The sequence below is a fragment of the Brienomyrus brachyistius genome, chromosome 13, assembly GCF_023856365.1.
Source record: "Brienomyrus brachyistius isolate T26 chromosome 13, BBRACH_0.4, whole genome shotgun sequence".
NCBI lineage: Eukaryota > Metazoa > Chordata > Actinopteri > Osteoglossiformes > Mormyridae > Brienomyrus > Brienomyrus brachyistius.
Window position 1 is genome coordinate 16869721 of NC_064545.1, and position 18825 is coordinate 16888545.

Here is an 18825-nt window from a genome sequence, read left to right on the forward strand (position 1 = left end):
TTGGGGTCCAAGGTCATCTGGCTGCCCAACCCACCCCCTGAGTCATGCTAACATTAAAGGAAAAAGCAAAGGGTGGACTTGCTTGCTAAAAGCAGGTGTAAGCTGTGATTAAGGTCAAGCCAAAGTCCATCAGTGAGTCAGTTCTCCAGGCCGGCCTGTGTAAGGTGGCAGATTGAGGGCCTCACCCACGGTGTTACCGTTCGCAAGTCACATCCACGATGTCACCCCTCACATCGAGCACCATCCAGACATGTGCGAAGGAAGAATGTATTTCGTCAAAAAAAAAAAACCTACAGTATACTGCACTAGTAAAGATAAACCTGGTGTCCTTGACTAGTTTGCTAAACACCCAAGTCTCAGAAATTAAATGGGTACCTACTTACACGATGGATGTTAGTGTATGATTAGACGGGCCAACATCGTCCTGATGTGATGAAATGGTTTCTCCTGCTGGCATGATGGTGCAGCGTGTGCTTCTGTGAGGGTGCTCGATTGCTCTCCCTCCTCTGACGTCAGCGTGGACAGCCTGGAGCCCCGTGTTTTACCGACTGCGTGCCCACGTGTGCCCAGCCTCCTTGGCCATCTGAAGCACTTCTTGGAAATGATCCGGCGCTTCTCCGGCGAGTTCCGTCTTCAGTAAATGTACGGCGGGTTGCTAAATGCTCAGGAATTAAAACCCTATCTTCAAGTTGCTGTGCAAAACACAGACGGAACCTGAAGGTGCCACGAAAATGCCCAAGAGGGAAGGTGCAAGGTAACCATGCTATCGTTGAGCTGCCCACATGAAAATACTAAAAGGCTATTGACTTAAAAAAAAAAAAAAAAAAAAAACACCAACACTTTACATTACATTAACTGTATTTCATAATGAATTTATAATTCATTCATAGAACATTCATAAACAGCATGTAACATACATATGAAAGCTGTTGATGTTATGAATGTTCTACGAATGCATTATAAAGGCATTATGAATGTGCGGTTGATATTAAGTATTAGGTGTGTTGATACAGATGTCAGCAGAAAGTGTGGCTTATTTCAGCAAGCAGAGAGACGGTAAGCAGCCAGAAACCCTCTGTCCCTAGGCAGACTCCCATTGGCATTTGTGTGCCATGCTCACGAGGCAGCTGGTAATGTGCTGGTTCAGGACAGAGGTTTCAAATCACAAGGTTGTTGGTTCGAGTCCAGGAAAGATCACGCCATAGCTCCTTCCCTATAATAGGCTGTTGTTAATCTTGTAGAACTATGTCACCCTGTACGGCTGTGTGTTCTTTCAGTGAAAGTTTGTCCAGCGTGTACCTGAGTGCGCGTTTGTGCCCTAGCCGTGGCTGCGTGTGCCCTGGCCTGTCTGCAGACACTGCCTCTGCAGGTTTGCAGTGCGAAATCGCTCTTAACTGTCAAACTTCTAGCTGTACTGTGAGAGGGGCTGGTGGGGCTTATTTGTCTGTATCCAGCTGCCAGTCGTCCTATTTTGCTCCTCTTCAGTGGCGTGCTGTCTTCCACTGAATGTTCTGACCATTTAATGACTCGAGGAATGTTGTTTTCCCTTTGACTCAAGATTACATCGAGCTTCGCAGCCTTAGCTGAGATATTCTTTCATTGATATGTTCTCCTTGGATGAAAGATTGTGCCCCTGGTTATGGATAACAGCAGGTGCACATCAGGCAGGGGTTTCCGAAACTCTTACAGCTGTACTCTCTGGCATTTTCTTAGAGTACCTCAGTAAATGGGTACGTGGTATTTCCCATTTATACGTTACATTTTTCTATAATATACTTGAACTTTTGCCGGCAAATTATACCCTTCTCTGGGTAGGCGTCTTGATGCAGCTTGGTTTCTGTCTCAAAACCGACACCTTGTGTCAATAAAATGAAAAACATGCATTGAGCAGATTGTACAAGCAGGGGGCGCAATAGCCCATATTTACTTAGAATATTGCCGTGTTCTTGTTATCGTGAAGGGTAACTAAAAACCATAAAATCCGACGTATAGTAACGACTTTCAGTTCACTTTGTCGCCTTGTAACAAAGTTAATCTGCTAATGAGAGAATTGGACGAGAAATAAGAAATGAACTGGAGTAAAATGAAGGGTAATTATCTTATTTTGGTGCGTATTTTGGTAGAACATGTCACACTTCCAGTACTATTGGACAATGGTGGTTGTCAGAAAAACGTCTTTTGATTCTCTGTGTTATTTGATATGAGGCCAAGGAGCTAAGAACCTTCTGATCTTTCTGTTGTCATGACGGTGTTCCACAGGCAAAGCCGTCTGACCCCTGGAGCATCATCCAACCACGTTACAGGGACTCGCAGAAGGCGGCCCTGAAACTTTATATATATATATATATATATATATATATGTATATGTATATATATATATATATATATGTATATATGTATATATATATATGTATATATATATATGTGTATATATATGTATATGTATATATATATATATATGTATATATATATGTATATGTATATATATATATATATGTATATATATGTATATGTATATATATGTATATGTATATATATGTATATGTATATATATGTATATATATGTATATGTATATATATGTATATATATGTATATATGTGTATATATATGTGTATATATATGTGTATATATATGTATGTGTATATATATATATATATATATATATATATATATATATATATATATATATATGTATGTGTGTATATATATATATATATATATATGTATATATATATATATGTATATATATGTAATATATATATAAAAACTAAGCTAAACGCTCTGGGGCTTAGCTCTGGTTTCTGCCATGGAGGTCACCCTGAACTGGGACTTGTGGTCAGGCTGTCAGCTTGAATCAGGGATTGAGTTACTTTACCTGCTTCACGTACTTGGACAAGGTTATCAGGGCCAAGCAGTCCCTGTTTTATGTAAGATGCTAAGAGATATTAGGGCAAACGGAGCCGGAGGACAAGGAACACAAACGGCGGTTTATTGCATCGTCATAACAACCAGCCGCTCTCCTCTAAACCTTGGTAATAACCTGACCTCCGGGATGGTCCTTGGAGAAAAGATCATTCGATATCCGCTTAGTTTGACATGATTGTAAGCTTAGAAATCTGCTCTGCTTGTTTACCTTCATCATTATTGCTTCACGCTGCTTATCAGATGCAACTGTGCTTAGTAAACATGCTGTTTTGTATATTATTCTTTAATGAAATTAGGAGGGAGAAATGTAACCTCGCCTTGAACATGAGGGTGTGTGAATATGGATGAGCTGACAGGCCAGGTATGGTTCTTGTTTGCTTCACCATGGCGACCAGGTGGAAAAGATGCAAGGCATTTGTATTCTGCTTTAGTTGACTTAAGCTGAGCCCCACCTTGCTTGATGACTTCAGCTGCCAATTGTGACCATCATTAGTCTCTGCTACTTAGAAGTATTATGGCTATAACTGTGTTCTGTGCAGAAATTGTCTTTGTGAGCAAAACATTTATTGCACTGAAAAAATGTGGACGTCGCGATATGATCTAACGTCTATGAAATACAGCAGCCCCCCCCCCCCGGAATCAGGTGATGTGGGCGTGTGTGATCTGATACGACATCCGTGGGTTACACTGCCTTGGTAGTGTCTCTGAATTTATAGAGGTAATTTGATTGCTCAGCCAAAGGTTAGCAGCTGCTGTGCTTGGGGTCAAGTACCCTCAATGAACGCCATTTCCTTTAGTCACCTCGTATGCTCCGATGCTCTGGCATAATCCATCGCTCTTCAGGCACGGTGGCTATTTTTGTGTTATTAAGGATTTTATCATCGCAATATCAGCCGCTGCTTACTGAGCTCGCAATACCCCCTGAAAACCTGTTGATGTGATATTATGAGAAACTCATAAATTACTCGTTTTCTTGTCGTACTTGTTGCTGGTGTTACCTCTGTGCTTGTGCTCTTTAATGTTTTATTAATGCTTCCTCTGAGACTGTCGTGATTGCCCTCTCTCCACAGACAGGACTTGCGGCTTACGCTGATGACCTTTTGTGGTTGATCTTTAAGTACGGTAATAATGACTCACTGAATTTTTACAAGAAACCATCTGTGTTCTCCGAGCTAACAGAGCCTTTCCAGGTGACACTTGGTTATTAAAGATTCCCTGCTTTTCTCATGAATTACATTTTGCTCCACTCTTGTGATTGTACATCTGACATAATCTTGTCCTAATTGAAGTGGATATCGGATCTCTATGCCCTTGCCTAATTAATCTATTCCCAGGCCCTTATGTAATGCTAATTTTAGTTGAGATGTTTTCCTTCCAGACAGAGCTTCTCAGCACTTAATTTCATCAGGGTTTGCATGAGAGTAAAATAGGTGGCTTTGGCATACAAATGTTTTGCAGCCCTTGCGCTGTAAGTGTGTTGATTCTAATTCAAAATCGGCCTTAACCTGGTACAGCCTGAGTTATTGGCAGGTGCTGCATGTCCACTCACTCAGACTGTACCGGCATATTCTGAACGGCCAAGCAGAACAGCGGAGAATTCTCACCGTGCAGATCATCGCTGCATTTCCATGTCTCCTGTTCCCTCTGCTCTGCTGTAATAGTAAATATGGGAACTGAGCTTAATGGCTTAGCTGAGTGTCTTTTGCAGCTCAAGTAATCGAGGGTAGGTACTGTGCCCTGTGCTGCCTGCGACTGGCTCCGAAATCATCCCAATTTTATACTGGAAACAGTTTTGGAAGAGAGGTTGAGTGGATGAATGCTAACTTGTTTCTGAACTGCGTGACAGTGCCCACTATGATCTGACGAAAAATTAAAAGTGGGGGGGAAAAAAACTTAATTAGTCCAATGTAGTCCTCTATCCCGATTGGTGCAGTAGGACAGAAGTTCACTGTCTTGCATCACATAACAGAATGAATGGCACATTACCTCTGACACCGATGAAGTTAGTGGACATTTACTACAAGAAGCTGCTATCGATTAACGGACTGGGTGCTGTTTGCTGTATGCCCGTTTTCACGTGTGGTTACAGTTTAGCATTATTATTATGTAGAAGCATATTTACAGTTTAATTCAGTTAATCTCCGCAGCCCGCAAAAGCCCTTCACCTCTGTCACAGTTATGACCAGCCAGTGGCATTGCTCTGTACCATCGACAGATAACTGACTTTCCTTTAATATCCGGCTGCTTTTGTTCTGTGTCACTCAGGGATGTTTATTGTCTGCAAATGGCTCTGACTGTGTGGCGCTGCCTTACCTGACAGGCAACAGAACAGGAGCAGTTCTAGTCCAAGTCATAAGAGGCAAACATTTCATACAAACAAATAGTAAATTGATTTTGTGTGTGTTTGTATACACACACTATATGGCCAAACATACTGGGACACACCTCTTAATTATTGAATCAGGTATTTCATTCAGACCCATTGCCACAGGTATATAAAATCAAACACATACCCATGCGTTCAAGTTCACAAGCATTTATGGAAGGCTGGATCATTCTGAAGAGCTCGGTGACTTTAACCGTGCTACCTTTGTAAAAAACTGTTCATGTAATTTCATGTGATATTCCAGCGTCAACTGTAAGCAGTATTTTTGCAAAGTGGAAGCGTTTAGGAACAGAAACTCAGCAGAAGTGGCAGATCATGTTAAGTAGCAGACGGGGTCGGTAAGGGCTGAGGTGTATCGTGTGTAAAAGTCACCAACGTTCAGCTGACACTAACTGCAGAGTTCCAAACTTCTGCTGGTATTAACTCCAGCACAAACGTCTGTGCCTGACCTCGCAAATGCTCTTCCGGGTGAATGGGCAAACGTTCCCATGGATTTAAAATGTTCCCGTAGTTGTAATGGTAGCGTGTGTGTGCACGCACATATATACAGGTATATCTAATATGCACACGCACATGAACATTTTATTTTTTTTAATTATTTTATTACTTTATTTATTACTATTTCTTGCTATGGGAGCTCTTAGGGAAACAGCTGGCCAGTTGTGTTTACCTACCTGCTACCTAATTACAATGCCTTAATAGTCTGTAAGCTTGTTTGAGACGTATTGAGTGATATATCTTTCTAAAAATACGCTGTCTATAGAATGAACACTTTGGGGAAAATCACAGATGTGCCAGTTACTGATTTCTGGAAATGTACTGCTGTTATAAGATGTCCGTCCATCCATCCATCCGTCCATCCATCCAAGCATCTTTCGCTTTTGACTTGCGGACATACAGTATTTTTCTTAAGATTTTTTGTCTCTCTCAGTCAAATGAGTGCCAATGAACGTTTCTCTGTTTTATGGCCTTTTAAGAAATTCAAACCCAGATAAAATGTCCGGACCTTGAAACTGGAAGGGGGTAGTGGGGGGACAGCAGGGTGTAGTAGGGGGGACAAAAAGGCCCATCGGTGTCACAGATCTCACCAGTGTACCGTTCAAGGTCCCCAACTTTGTTTTTGAAAGGGGTAATCGTCAAGTGAGCTCTCCCTGGTGCCAAGATCACAGGATGAAGAAGAATGATTTGGATAAGTCAGACCACAGACTGTCCCTAAACCTGAGAAGGGATTGTCTGGAAGACTGGCTAGAATTACGGCCTGGACGTGTGGAGCTACGGTCACCACCGAGACTCCTGAAGTAAAGCTAATCGCATTTCTCAGCCTTCTGCTGTCCTGTTATCCCAGATTATGGGGATGGAGACGCAGCAGAGAGCAGCACTGTGCTGTGTATCTAACTGGAGTCGGAATAAATCACACCTCTGTATTGTTCGGAGTTTCTACCAAGGCTCGCAAATGATTTATTGCTCAATGGTAAAACTTTTGCTTTCTTATTTTTTTTTGTGTGTTTTTAAGAACAAATAGCAACAAGCTCAGAAGCAGTGGCTGTGTGCTTCGACCTCCCAGTGATTTCTGAGAAGCACAGTGAGTTGAATTGCCTGAGCAGTGGTGGCAGAACTTTCTGGAAAGGTTGAGTGGACATGCAGGACCTTGAGGGATCTGCAGAATCTTCTTCAATACCTGCACAGTGGGAATCCGAATTATGCTCGGGGGCTTCAGAATGAAAGAAGTGTTGGCGGCTCCCATCCTGAAATCATGTTCATGCTGTATGGGCTGCGGTCTCACCGAGTCAAAATCAAATGAATGAGCACTGGAGTCAATGAGACAGTGACATTGCCACGTTGCTGGCTGAGCGATCCGCTGCCTGACCCTGAACAATGAAGCGTGATACGTCAGAGTGGCAGGCATATGGTGGGTGGTTTATGGACCAGAGGAGATGCTTCGGTTCTGCAGAACCAGTCACATGCTGCCAGGCTGCAGATGAAACAGAACCAGTGACCCGGTCCCAGCATTCCACGAGGCGCAGATAGAGCACCGAGCCCCTGAAATCCTGCACTGCTATTTTGATCTAGTTTTTAATAATGCATTCTGCATGGGGAGCGTGTGACTTTGGCCAGCTAGCACTTTCATTGCTGAGTGCTGAGTAGCAGATTACAGAGTGGGTGTCGGATGCTGGATAGCAGCCATTTGGGGGGGGCGGGGGCATCTCGACTGGCTGGATTACGTGATGCATGGGAGGATCAAAAAGGGGGCAGCCTCAAGCAGGCGACGGAGATTAAAATGAGAAGTGTGCTGATGACAGGCTTAACAAGTGCAAAAACTGCATACTATGAAATTTGTTTAATTTTGAGTTCCTGATTCCTTCCAGAGGCTGAAGAAGGCAATCTGCCCACAATATCTTTCACCAGAAAATGTGACCAAAAAAACCAGCTTCTCATAGTTGTTGGAAGCCTGTATAGTGAGCAGGTACCCTTCTCTTAGAGATGCCTTTAATGTCGCACTGTTTGCATCCCTGTCAGCATAGTGTGTACAGACATTCTGTTTGTACCATAAAGGCTTTTGGTCTGTGTTCAGAATTTTTTCCCCCACGTACATGTACAGCCGTGGCCATATTAGCCTTAGCAAAGCACTGATTATTGTTAGCACACCGATTGGTTTTTGACCCTCCTCTGCCTGTCGGTGTTCTCACAGCAGCAGGGACACCCCCCTGCCCCCCATTTCTGCAGAAATCAGACTGCTGTGTTGTGGCCTCCAGCACCCATTTGTTTTGTCACGTGTCTGTTTTCTGTAGTCTGCAGGTAACTCAGTATTTGAGATTGTCTCTGTACAGAACATTGGGGGGGGGGGTGAATGCTGCATGTCTGGTCTTTGCAAATGAAACTGTTACTTTCCATCTATCCAAGGTCATGGGGGTGGAGAGATGGCGCTAATCCTGCACATACAATTACAATCATCTACAGCGGAGGTGGCCAGCCTGGATCCTGGAGCACTGGAACCCCGGCAGGTTGTTTGTCCTGCCTGATAAGTTACTATCTGCCTGAGATCAGGTGAGGTTCATCAGAGACCAGGTTTGATGGACTGGGCAGGATCAAGGTTGCCTACCATTGATCTACAGATTACTACAAAAATCAGAAATGGAAGAACCCACTTCTTATAATTACATGGTTTGGACTGAAGAACGTCACGCAACATGGCGAGAACATGCTAACTTCACACACATGGAGTGTGGCTGCGACTGGAACATCGGAAGCTTTGAGATGTGAGAACGAGCGCCATGCCCAAGATGTTACCAGATTGTGCCTGTTTAGGTTAATCTCTGAATGCATATTTTGCTTAAATACATTCCTTGATCCAATACAGTACTTTCAGTTAATGAGTGTATGGCATGGATGGATGGTAAAAAATGTGTTATTGCATATTAAGAATCTATTAGTAAATTGTGGCATGTTGTATAAATGGTCTGTATTGTGGTATGAATATATATGACTGCTGTTATTTTTTCCCAGACTCACCATAGACAGCAGCAGTTAGACATTACAGACAGTGAGATGTTGCATTGGAGTGTACAGGACTCGGTTAGTAACTGACCCCCACATCAATTTAATCACTTAATTGGTAACAGTATTGGCGTAACATGGAGAGTTAAGGGAGTGCAATTCGACACTTTAACGATTCCTCAAAGAAAAGCAAAGTTTACGTTCTAAATAGTATTGAAAGCAGACGTTCATAATGAAAATCACTTCCCCGGTATGCATCTATTAAACTCATGCTATAAAGGCGCGCAGAAAAATGTGTAAAAACGGCGTGAGAGAGACTGGAATCCCATGCAGGGAGGAACGTGAATCACACAATCCTGCAGGACTGTTCCATGGAAACGAAATGAAGGTCAGTTTGAATGAGATTTTTTTTTTTTTTTTTTTAACATAACACCCATAATACAATTAAAACAAAAATAGACATGAAATGATAAATCCTAGAACAGAAGACAAATTACAACAGGTAAACACTTTGATGATCAGATGTTTCGTATGAAAACGTATGTAATGCAAAAGCTATTCTCTAGACAAGCAGTTTGCGACTTGTTACAATTCCAGTTGTTATAAACGGTGAAAGAGAGAGTTCAGCCATGCCCTGTGTTGTAACAGTTATAGCACTCAGCTGGTCTGATACTCTATTTGTAAATAGTATTAGTGGCTCTCACACTGAAAATGCCTTTGACAGAAGCCTTAATGTTATTGCAATGTTCTTTAAAGTTTAGATGGTTTTAGAAATGTAAGGGAAAGCCACTGGAAACAGTGACTTAGTTTCTTTGATTAAATATTTTTTTGCCTACATTTATTCTCACCACATACATGACTTAACGTTTTTTTTGCCTCTGTGCCTGGGTACAGGTTGGTCGAGTCTACAGGCTGCTGTAAATCCTCTTGATGACCTCACCCTCATCCGTCCCCAGGATGCCCTTGTTGATGTAGGTCTCCACCTGCCGGTCCATGAAGTCCCTCAGTTTGGGTAGGTCGTAATCTGGAACAGGTGAAGAGAAATGTGTGTCTTACATTGGAACTGCCAGAGACATTCATGTAACAGTCACACCACAACCACGCGGCAAATATCCCACTGCCATCTCATCAACAGAAAGCAGTGAATCCTCTGTACACAAATGTCTACTGATTGCAGTTTGATCAGTGACGCAAGAAAAGTGCCATCCCACTGGATTTTAGTGCTGAACGTTTAAGCTCCAGAATTACTCAGATTCGCTGCTCTTATTTTAAAACCCCCTACAGTACCATGTGATTTCGCATCACAGTCTGAGACAACACTCTGGGTGTTTCTCAATATGCATACTTCACTATACCCGTGTTCTTGTGTACCTGTTTTACATCATCTTTTATTGCCGTAGACCGGTTCCAATACTCAAGAACAGAATTACAAAGGATAGTTAAAATCCCCAAACGTCGTCGTTGCCCTGCCCCAAATATCAAGGATGCATCCTCCCTAAACGAGACCGAGATTCATTGTGACCCAAGTTTTGTTCTTGGGAGGCAAGTTAGCAAGACTGTTCTTGCCAAGACCACAAGTACGATTATGGCATTCTTGGTATTGAGAAACGGTCTCTGTTAACGCATTGCAGCAGTGACAATAACGCTCGTCCATAGCTGTCCGTAGGCAGCGACTGAATCAAAATCGGGCAGGTTAACAAAACACTACAACGGATCTGGTGTAATTAGAACAGGATGATAAATATTCACACTGACTCCTGGGTGATCTAACCATTCCCACTCACTCCCTGAGATTATCACCGTTGCAAATTGTGGGCAGACGAAACAAAAGAGCCTGTAATTGAGCTGTTATTCACCTGATCACCAGATTGCCTGTCTCTTTCTGCATAGAGGATATTAGTCTATTTACCCTTCAGCACAGCTCAGGGACTCTGGGGGCTGCTTGGCGCTAATTCTGAGAAGTGCGTGTGCCCTGCAAGGCCGCAACATCCTGCCCGGTAGTCAAGTGGTAAATATGCAGATGCCATGTATCGTCTCATGAGCTGAGAACAGTGAAATGGATAAAGTGTATAACTCTTGAGCAGGGTTGCGGACTCGGCAGAACCTCTGACACGCTACCATATATATAACAGTGTTTTGGGTATTTAATAGCTAGTCCAGACTCCATGATGAAAGGATTTTCTTCTGTCTCCAAGTGCATGTCTCTTACCTTCCTTGTTGCCTTCTTTATCATGTTTTTTGAGCCAGGCAATGTTCTTTCTGATGGCTTCGAGGTAGGATTCTGACCTGCCAGAGTTATCTGTGGACAGGCAGAGAGTGAGAGTATGCTGGGATGTACCCTCTGTCAATCATCCCTGCGCTTCTCTGAGTTTGGAAAATTAATATGGCAATCAGCGATTCATCCCAGATCCCGGCAAAGTTACCGCCCTAGAATATGTTGCCAGCAAATGAATCCAGCACCATCAAGCGAAGTAACCCTAACTCTGACTGCGCCTATAATATTTCTGCCTCAGTTAGTGTTCTTCCATTTATATGTAAAACAGTCTCTTCAATTCTTCATTTTTTTTCTGGCCCAGTTATATAGACCTTATTACCATACTAATGGTCATTATGATGGGGGTGGAACCTCTTCTGTACTTTCGGTAACTTATTTCTTGGGGTGACGTAGGAAGTTTTCTTAATGTCCTTCAAAGGAAAAATACACCAGCGATAACTGTTCTAAACTGCCCTTCATTCATGTATTACTAAAACAAACCCAGACCAGCACTGTGAAGAACATGGAGCATCAATCAATCCATCCGTCAATCAATCCGTCAATCCATCAATCAATCATCAATCTGTCAATCCATAAATCTGTCAATCAATCAATCAATCCATCCATCCATCCATCCATGTTTTGCAACTGCTTGTCTTAACAGGGGTCCAGAGCCTATTCTGGAAGCTATGGGCACAAGGCAGGGAATAATCCAGTATAGTAATGGCCGCTAAATGTTCTGGTTGGTGTTATGGCCAGGGAACGAGTACCACTGTCATCCAGCAACCCTGTAGTCAATAACCAGAACTCCCTTTGGTCATGTTAAATTATAACGCACCTCACTTTGAAGGCGAATGAATGAACGTGGTGACGGAGGTGAGAAGACAGCTGCGAGAATTTAGGAAACGCGTCAAACAGCAGGAGATCCGAAAGCCCCAGACACTGACCTGTCTCAGCCAGCGCCTGGTTGTCCTTGGCTGTGTCTCTCAGAGGTTCATATACTTTCTGTATCTTGGTGGTCTCCTCCTTCGTGCTGTCCACCACGCTGTTGGGTTTCACTTAAAAATCAGGAACAACATTAGGTGCTGCGGAGGCCAGGGGTGGAAGTACCAACTCCATCCCAGCTTACCAATGCCCCCCTCCCCACTGCTTACCAGTGGGTGCCTGGATGTCAGGGGTGACCAGTGACTTCCCCAGTTTGTTCTTCGTCTGGACAGCGATCATTGTGTCCAGGTTTTCTGCAGTGAACATCAGCCAGAACACATGCAGGCTGAACAAGGCTTATCTCTTTAAAGGCACTATCTCATCTTCCAGTGTAAACAGGCCATCGTTTAAAAAAAAAAAAAAAAGATGCTGTTTGCGTTTGTGGCTCATTGTTGCGGTAATGAGCTGAGGTCTTATCCAGGTTTTCCCAGGAACACAATTACACAGAGGTCTGGGATCATCACCCATCTGACACACAACAGGCCCAGCCTGTGCCATGGGCTGCTGACGCAGACGATGAAACGTGCCATTTGAATGCCATTCGTCCATATCGCTGCCATATAATTACATTCCGCCTATATTATTGTCCTATCTCCTGCAGCTGGACATCATCCCCATTAAGCAGATTAAGGACAAGCAGCAGGTGAATCATCCACGGAATACACAGTCTCGTAAAACAAAGGGAGCATGCATTGAGCCGTTACCAGGCAACCAATCATTGTGCTCTGGTCGCCATAGAACCGTAGTCCTGTGATGCTGGTTATGGTGTTTCATCTCATTGAAGTTCCTTTTACATCTTCATAATTTTTACTGTGTCCAAATATTTGGCCATTTGGCCTTTACTGATTATTTATCCTGTTCATGGTTGCCTCGATCTGCGCAATGGCTGCTATTGCTTATCACACTTGTGCAAATGGCGACTGGCCATGTTAATTTCACATTGGCTCAAGAGCACCAATGTAGGCACCATGCATCACCATCCCGTCGTCAGAGCATGACGTGGCTCCATGGAAAAAATTAGTAATTGGGGTCAGTTTTGAGAAACACCCTGGGTGGGGTAAGTGGTCCATCAAGCTAGGAACCTGGAGCACACAATTAAGGAAGGATATACAAACTCCACAAAGGGGTGGAACTAAACCCCCAAACTTGGAGTTGAGGCTTCACAGCTACCCACTGCTTCCCCCTTGCTAGACCACAATAATACATGCAGTATTTTCTAGTTACTATTCGTGCATCTAAAAGAGGACATTCATTGCTTTGTGCTTTACTCATATTTGTTAGTCCAGCAAAGCACATCAATTTATTATCATCACAAAAATGTCACAGCAGGAAAAAACCCAGAGGAAATGAATGTGTTTTGTCGCCCTCGGCTTCCCGTACATGTCCATGCGGCAGATAAAGAAGGCTGTCTATTGGCTGGCTGATTAGCCCTCCCCGGCAGCAGTCGTGCTTTCTGAGACAACCACGCATCAGCGATGCCTCCCAGAAGCTCGGCCCTGAGCCGGGAACGCATCTTACAGTAAAGTTTGCAGACTGAGTTAAGTTGGCTACGCTAGTCACATGGGAAAGGACGGTTTTATATAGAGTTGCTTGACGGGGCACTCTAAGCTTAAAAGTGATGCTCCTGGATGGCATTTTCAGGCTCTGCTGGGGTGTAGCAGCATGTGTCCCACCACAGCAAGAGGCAGCAGGCAGCTGTGCGCCGATGCGCTGATGAGACTAAAGAATCATTCACTGCAGGTTTCGGGTTCCTCATCAGCGGCAAACAAGCAGCTGCACTTCATGGGTGACGGGAAGCAGAGAGACGCTTCCATGCCATGCGGAGCTGTGCAGCTGCTCGGTATCCCCTTGTGGATGAGGTGAGTTTTATCAAAATGAAAGATCTAAATTACCTTCAGTTACTTTTCCGATGCTGTTGCCCAAAGACCTTTAATTCTTCTAGACATTTTACTAGATTTTTCAATCGAAATGTGGTGCTAAAGAGCAGCACAGAAAAACTCCCCCTGGGATGTGAACCAGCAGCAAGGTTAGGGATCCCAATGCACTCCCTCTTCTACGACGACACCTGCTGCTCTGCAGCAGTAATAATGCATCTGCTGCTCTGTAGCAGTAATAATTCACCTGCTGTTCAGCAGGACAGGATGTGGGCTCTTACCCAGGTACGACACTCCTTCTTCGGGTGTGATAGTACCGTACTTGACCATCATCTTCACGAAGTCAATCAGGGTCTTCATGATGGTGATGAGTGTTTTTCTCTCTTCTGCATCCTCCTCTGTTTAAAACAGTAAGGGATTAAACTAGGCCACCGTCCTCATGGCTGCAGCACACTGAAACAGCCTGGTTGTTTTTCTGTTGTTCATCTGGCACAGAGATTTCCCTGTGGATCTGCTGCAGGCAGGCCTCCTGTCCAGCCTGGCCTCTGTGTTACGGCCCAACGCTCCTCTGCATAGACTCACTTCTTTAAATAGCACGTCCTAAAAATGTACCGGCCCGTGGATCTGGGGCACCTGTGCTTGTTCCTCATTGGATGTCTGGTTTCTCAAAGCATTGTCCACACCGTCCATCCTACCTGAATCGAGGCTTTTAAGGAGGTTGTAGAAATTGGGGAAGTACTGCAGGTCCTCAAGCCCACTGTCCGCAGCCAGCTGACTCCTACGGTCCAGCTCGGTGGGAAGCTTCCAGGTGTTTTCCACACCTTCAACAGCTTCCTCACCATCCTCCATGTCTGGTACTTCCTCAAAGTTCCTGTCAGAATTTTCCACTGCTTCCTGGAAGAAAATTTTTAAAACGCTGTCATCATTGCAGGTTTATCCTAACACATGAAGCCCTTGGAACGCTACAATAACCACGCACAATTACATGTTTGTCAAATCCTTGCATCAGTGACCACAGAAAGATATAAATGCATTCAATAGTGACACTTTCCAAAGCAACGCCGATGCTGTTTGGGGGTTCAGTCCCACCTGACTAGCGGTGATAAACCAATTTGTGTTTCGCAGTTAGATGCTCATGATAGCCTGCTGCTATGAGGTGATCTGTCATTAGCATTGGCATTAGCTTAGCATTTGGACATGGAGATGAGCCAACTCCAGGGATTCGCGGCCGCTCACCTCAGGGTCTTCCTCCACTTCATCGTCTTCTTCCCTGGCGACGGGGTACTCCATGCTGCGGTCCTCCACCTCGTTTTCCCTGGCATTCTTGGAAATGAGATCCTGCAGGACTTCTGCCACCTCGTATTCCAGAGTTTCTGCTTGGCTCTCTGTGATCTGCGGAAAGGAAGGACCATTGGGCACTGGAAAGCTTCATCACGCCTGCAGTGAGTGAATTACCGATGTCCTTTCAAGATGTCCTGCTTTGATCACTGTTTCAAAGCCTTTTCAAAAGCCTTGCCACTCTTTTTAAAAACAACAGTATTAATATTCACTGATTCTAGTATCTTAGCCAATCTTCTTAGCCATACTGTGTTATAAGGAAAAAATGCTCTACAAAATATTTCCTACCAGTCCCAGTTTCAGGAGTTTGGACACAATCCTGTCGAACACCCCCCTGTCATCTTCCTCATATATTTTGGCTGCGATCTTCTGCACAATGTCCTTGGCCGTCAGTGGGGTGCCATCAATTGTACGGAAACTGTCTGGGTCATCTGGAAATACAACCCAGTCTGTCAGAAAGGCTCACCCTTGACTCGGACTGGTAAAGTTCAAGCATGGCACGGTCCTAATCCCATTCATTGATTGGTTTTCCTCTGTTCCTCAGATGCATACATGGGCACCTTAATCTGTGGCTGCACATGTGCCTGCAACAGACCCAACATGGCTAGTGTCTCTGTAGATCTGCAAGTTCTCTTCAACTGATGACAATGTTGGTACGGAGAAATCTAAATAGACTGCACACACGTGTCATCAAGGGTAGCAAACCTGAAAATAAGCCAGTTTGCTAGATGCAGTGCTGAAAATCTTGTGCTAGAACCACCTCTTTGTTGCCGAGATTGTTTTAGCTCCAGCTTAAGTGACACAATATCTGCAGTCATAACTGTATGCCTTGGTGAAGTGCAGATTATATTGCCAGAGCTCTCGGAAGGGGCTACAGTATCGGCCAGCAGGGGGTGCACACTCCCTTCTGAAGTGCTGAATGTGGACAGAATCGAGGGTTACAGTGGGAGCAGCCAAAGCTTACTGTACAGGGGAACAGCACCGATCAGCAGGAGGCGGACAGGAGATGTGCTGCATTCCTAACTCCCCCTCATTGCAAGAACCAGTGCAAGGACTGGGGTCGTACACCTCAAATACACAGCACTATTTTGTCGAAAACGATAGTAATAATAATGCCTGTGGATGAAATCGTTAAATTACACTATGTCTTCTTGATAACTGTCGTTTTACCTGGTCGTGATTCTCTTCTGTCCTTTTCTGTGGTATGTTTCCTGATAAAACATTAGCAATGTATAAACCAGCTCAGATGCAAACGCTCCACAAACACCTCGGCTTTGCTGAAAGGATGAAGGAGAGCCGGCTGTCGTTCGTCGGGTGTGTCGTGCGTATTACGCGGTGGCCGGCGCAGCACAAAGCAGCTCCCACTGACAGACGGCTTACAGATAATCTCGGTCTTTTTCCCCTTTAAACTAAATGCCCTCCCAGTGAACTAAAGGTGCAGGGCTTTTCTCTCCAGCAGGAAAGTTCAAAGGGCCACCTTAGCTCCCTTTCAGTAGCTCTGACTAAGGGGGTCACCCAGCTGATCTGCACTGGTTTTTTTTTTTTTTTTTACAGCAGACAGCAGCAGAGTGATGATACTGAGTCGGGAAGGGTATGGATATCAGAGCAGTAGGACCAATCAGGGTTCGAAGGGCCACTTAGCCTCATAAGCAACAGCCTGTACATTTCGGTGGAATGGAATTACTGACGAACTCAAGAAGCTCGTTACTGAGAACTTCAGTTAAAAAGTATATGGCACGAGCCTGTCAAAAAGAATCAGTGAAAATTCAGTTAAAACTAATTCTTAAAAAGTCTGGATTAAACCCGATACCACATTTGTATACGTATACAATTGTGGTATCGGGTTTAATCCAGACTTTTTAAGAATTAGTTTTAACTGAATTTTCACTGATTCTTTTTGACAGGCTCGCTTTTTCTTTAGTTTCATTTTCATATTATGAAAACCTGCCTATACTGTATTACGCTGTATGATTACTTCAGTTTTTGAACTAGTCAAGGGGTCAAACAATTTTTCACGCCTGCGCACCTTCGTACTTGTACGCCACGTCACTCTTGGTAGAATCGTAGTTTTCGGCCAGCCGCCTGTTCTTTGAGTCTGAATCGTCAGGAAAGTAGTTTCTGCCGACAGTTTCGTCCGCGGGGGCTTCACTGTCAGACACCTTTGACTTGTCTAGCAGAGATTTTAGCATCCTGAAGTCATCCTTTCCCAAGTCCGTGTGCGGCGCCCTTGGCTCAGTCTGCCGCTTGTTGCCTGAAAGTAAGACGAAAGACAAGCGGACTCAAAAACGTGCCACTGCGATGTCGGAAAGTAAAAACTTCATTAGCGGTGGAAACATCTGACTCACCTACAGATTTACTCTCGCTTACACGGTCCGCTTCTGCCATCTGTCACACAAACAAAGGACCACTTATCACTCCGATTCTAACCCACTTCTTTCACTCGCAGAAAGACAATGTGCCGCGATTCCTTCTTCCTTTGAACTTGCGCTCTGTCTACTGTCCTCTAAAAATCATCTGTTTCTATTACCTACAGCTTTTATAATACCGCCAGTATTTCCGCCTGTATCCACAATCAAAACACTCAATCCACAGATCAAAGGCTTTTTAGCATCAAAGTGTGATTTATGTTCAAAGCCGACTTCTATAGGACAGCAGGTTTCCGACGTAGAGATAAATGACTGAGACTGCATGGATACCTGTTCTTGCAAAGGTCTCTCCTCATTCAGTTCTCGGATGTGGATTGTTTTATCTAGATTTAAAGAAAAACAAACTAAGTCTGAAGACATATTATTTGAATACGTAATATAGCCAAAAAAACATCAAACGGGCCATTACTTATTTCCATAAACAACTTAGTTACGAGTTCGCGGCTCTCTGATTTGCGGATACATTTTAAAGTTAAACCAGCACATGGATAATTTAATCGGATCTGCAATCCAACGATTAAGCCTCATGGAAATGGAACACGACTGAATTAGCGAAGTGTGATGAAGTCAGAGAAGAAACACGGTCATCGTCATATTCTTTATCAAGTTTGTTAAATTCATATGCCGATGTTGTGGGACGATCCCGCCGCTCAGTGTTCATTTTATGTTGTCTTTGTCGAAACAGAGCGATAATTTAGAATGAATAATATATGGGAGAAAAGAATAAGTCAATAATAATTTAGTTATTTTCAACTTACCGTCAGGCACGTTAGGTGTGGGAAAGGTACAGATCTGATACACGCTTATAGCGAAAATCTGGAGGAAGAAGAATGTTATGCACTTAGACGCCATTCTCAAAAATGACTGCGAATAGTTTACGCCTTTTGAGTTTCCGCCTAAAAGAATTTCTGAATATAAAAAAACTAAGAATTCATTAATTTGTGCTTATTCTCTTTTCAACGCTGTTCCGCTGAGTGTGGCTTGCATGCAGCGCTCGGGAGCTGTTGAATGCTCGCGGTGCTGAAACCGGCTCTCCTCCGGATTATCTGCTCCAAGCCTCGCTTACGGCTGTGCGGCTCCAGGCTGCGGTATCCGGCTCTCATACGGCCAGCAGAGGCGCGAGAGCGCATGCAATCCGCCCA

At 44.0% G+C, this 18825-nt stretch overlaps 1 protein-coding gene across 1 annotated transcript; it reads right to left on the reverse strand.

Annotated features, from left to right (window-relative positions):
- Positions 1-9026: 9026 nt before the first annotated feature.
- On the reverse strand, positions 9027-18776 carry LOC125706325 (secretogranin-3-like). The gene is made up of 12 exons (XM_048972978.1): positions 18442-18776; positions 17954-18006; positions 17603-17642; positions 17284-17508; positions 15546-15688; positions 15156-15311; positions 14615-14813; positions 14201-14317; positions 12216-12299; positions 12009-12119; positions 11017-11106; positions 9027-9831 (listed from the first exon to the last, which is right to left on the reverse strand). Exons 1-12 carry the CDS (start codon positions 18533-18535, stop codon positions 9713-9715), a joined length of 1431 nt encoding a protein of 476 aa, XP_048828935.1. The 5' UTR covers positions 18536-18776; the 3' UTR covers positions 9027-9712.
- Positions 18777-18825: the final 49 nt, after the last annotated feature.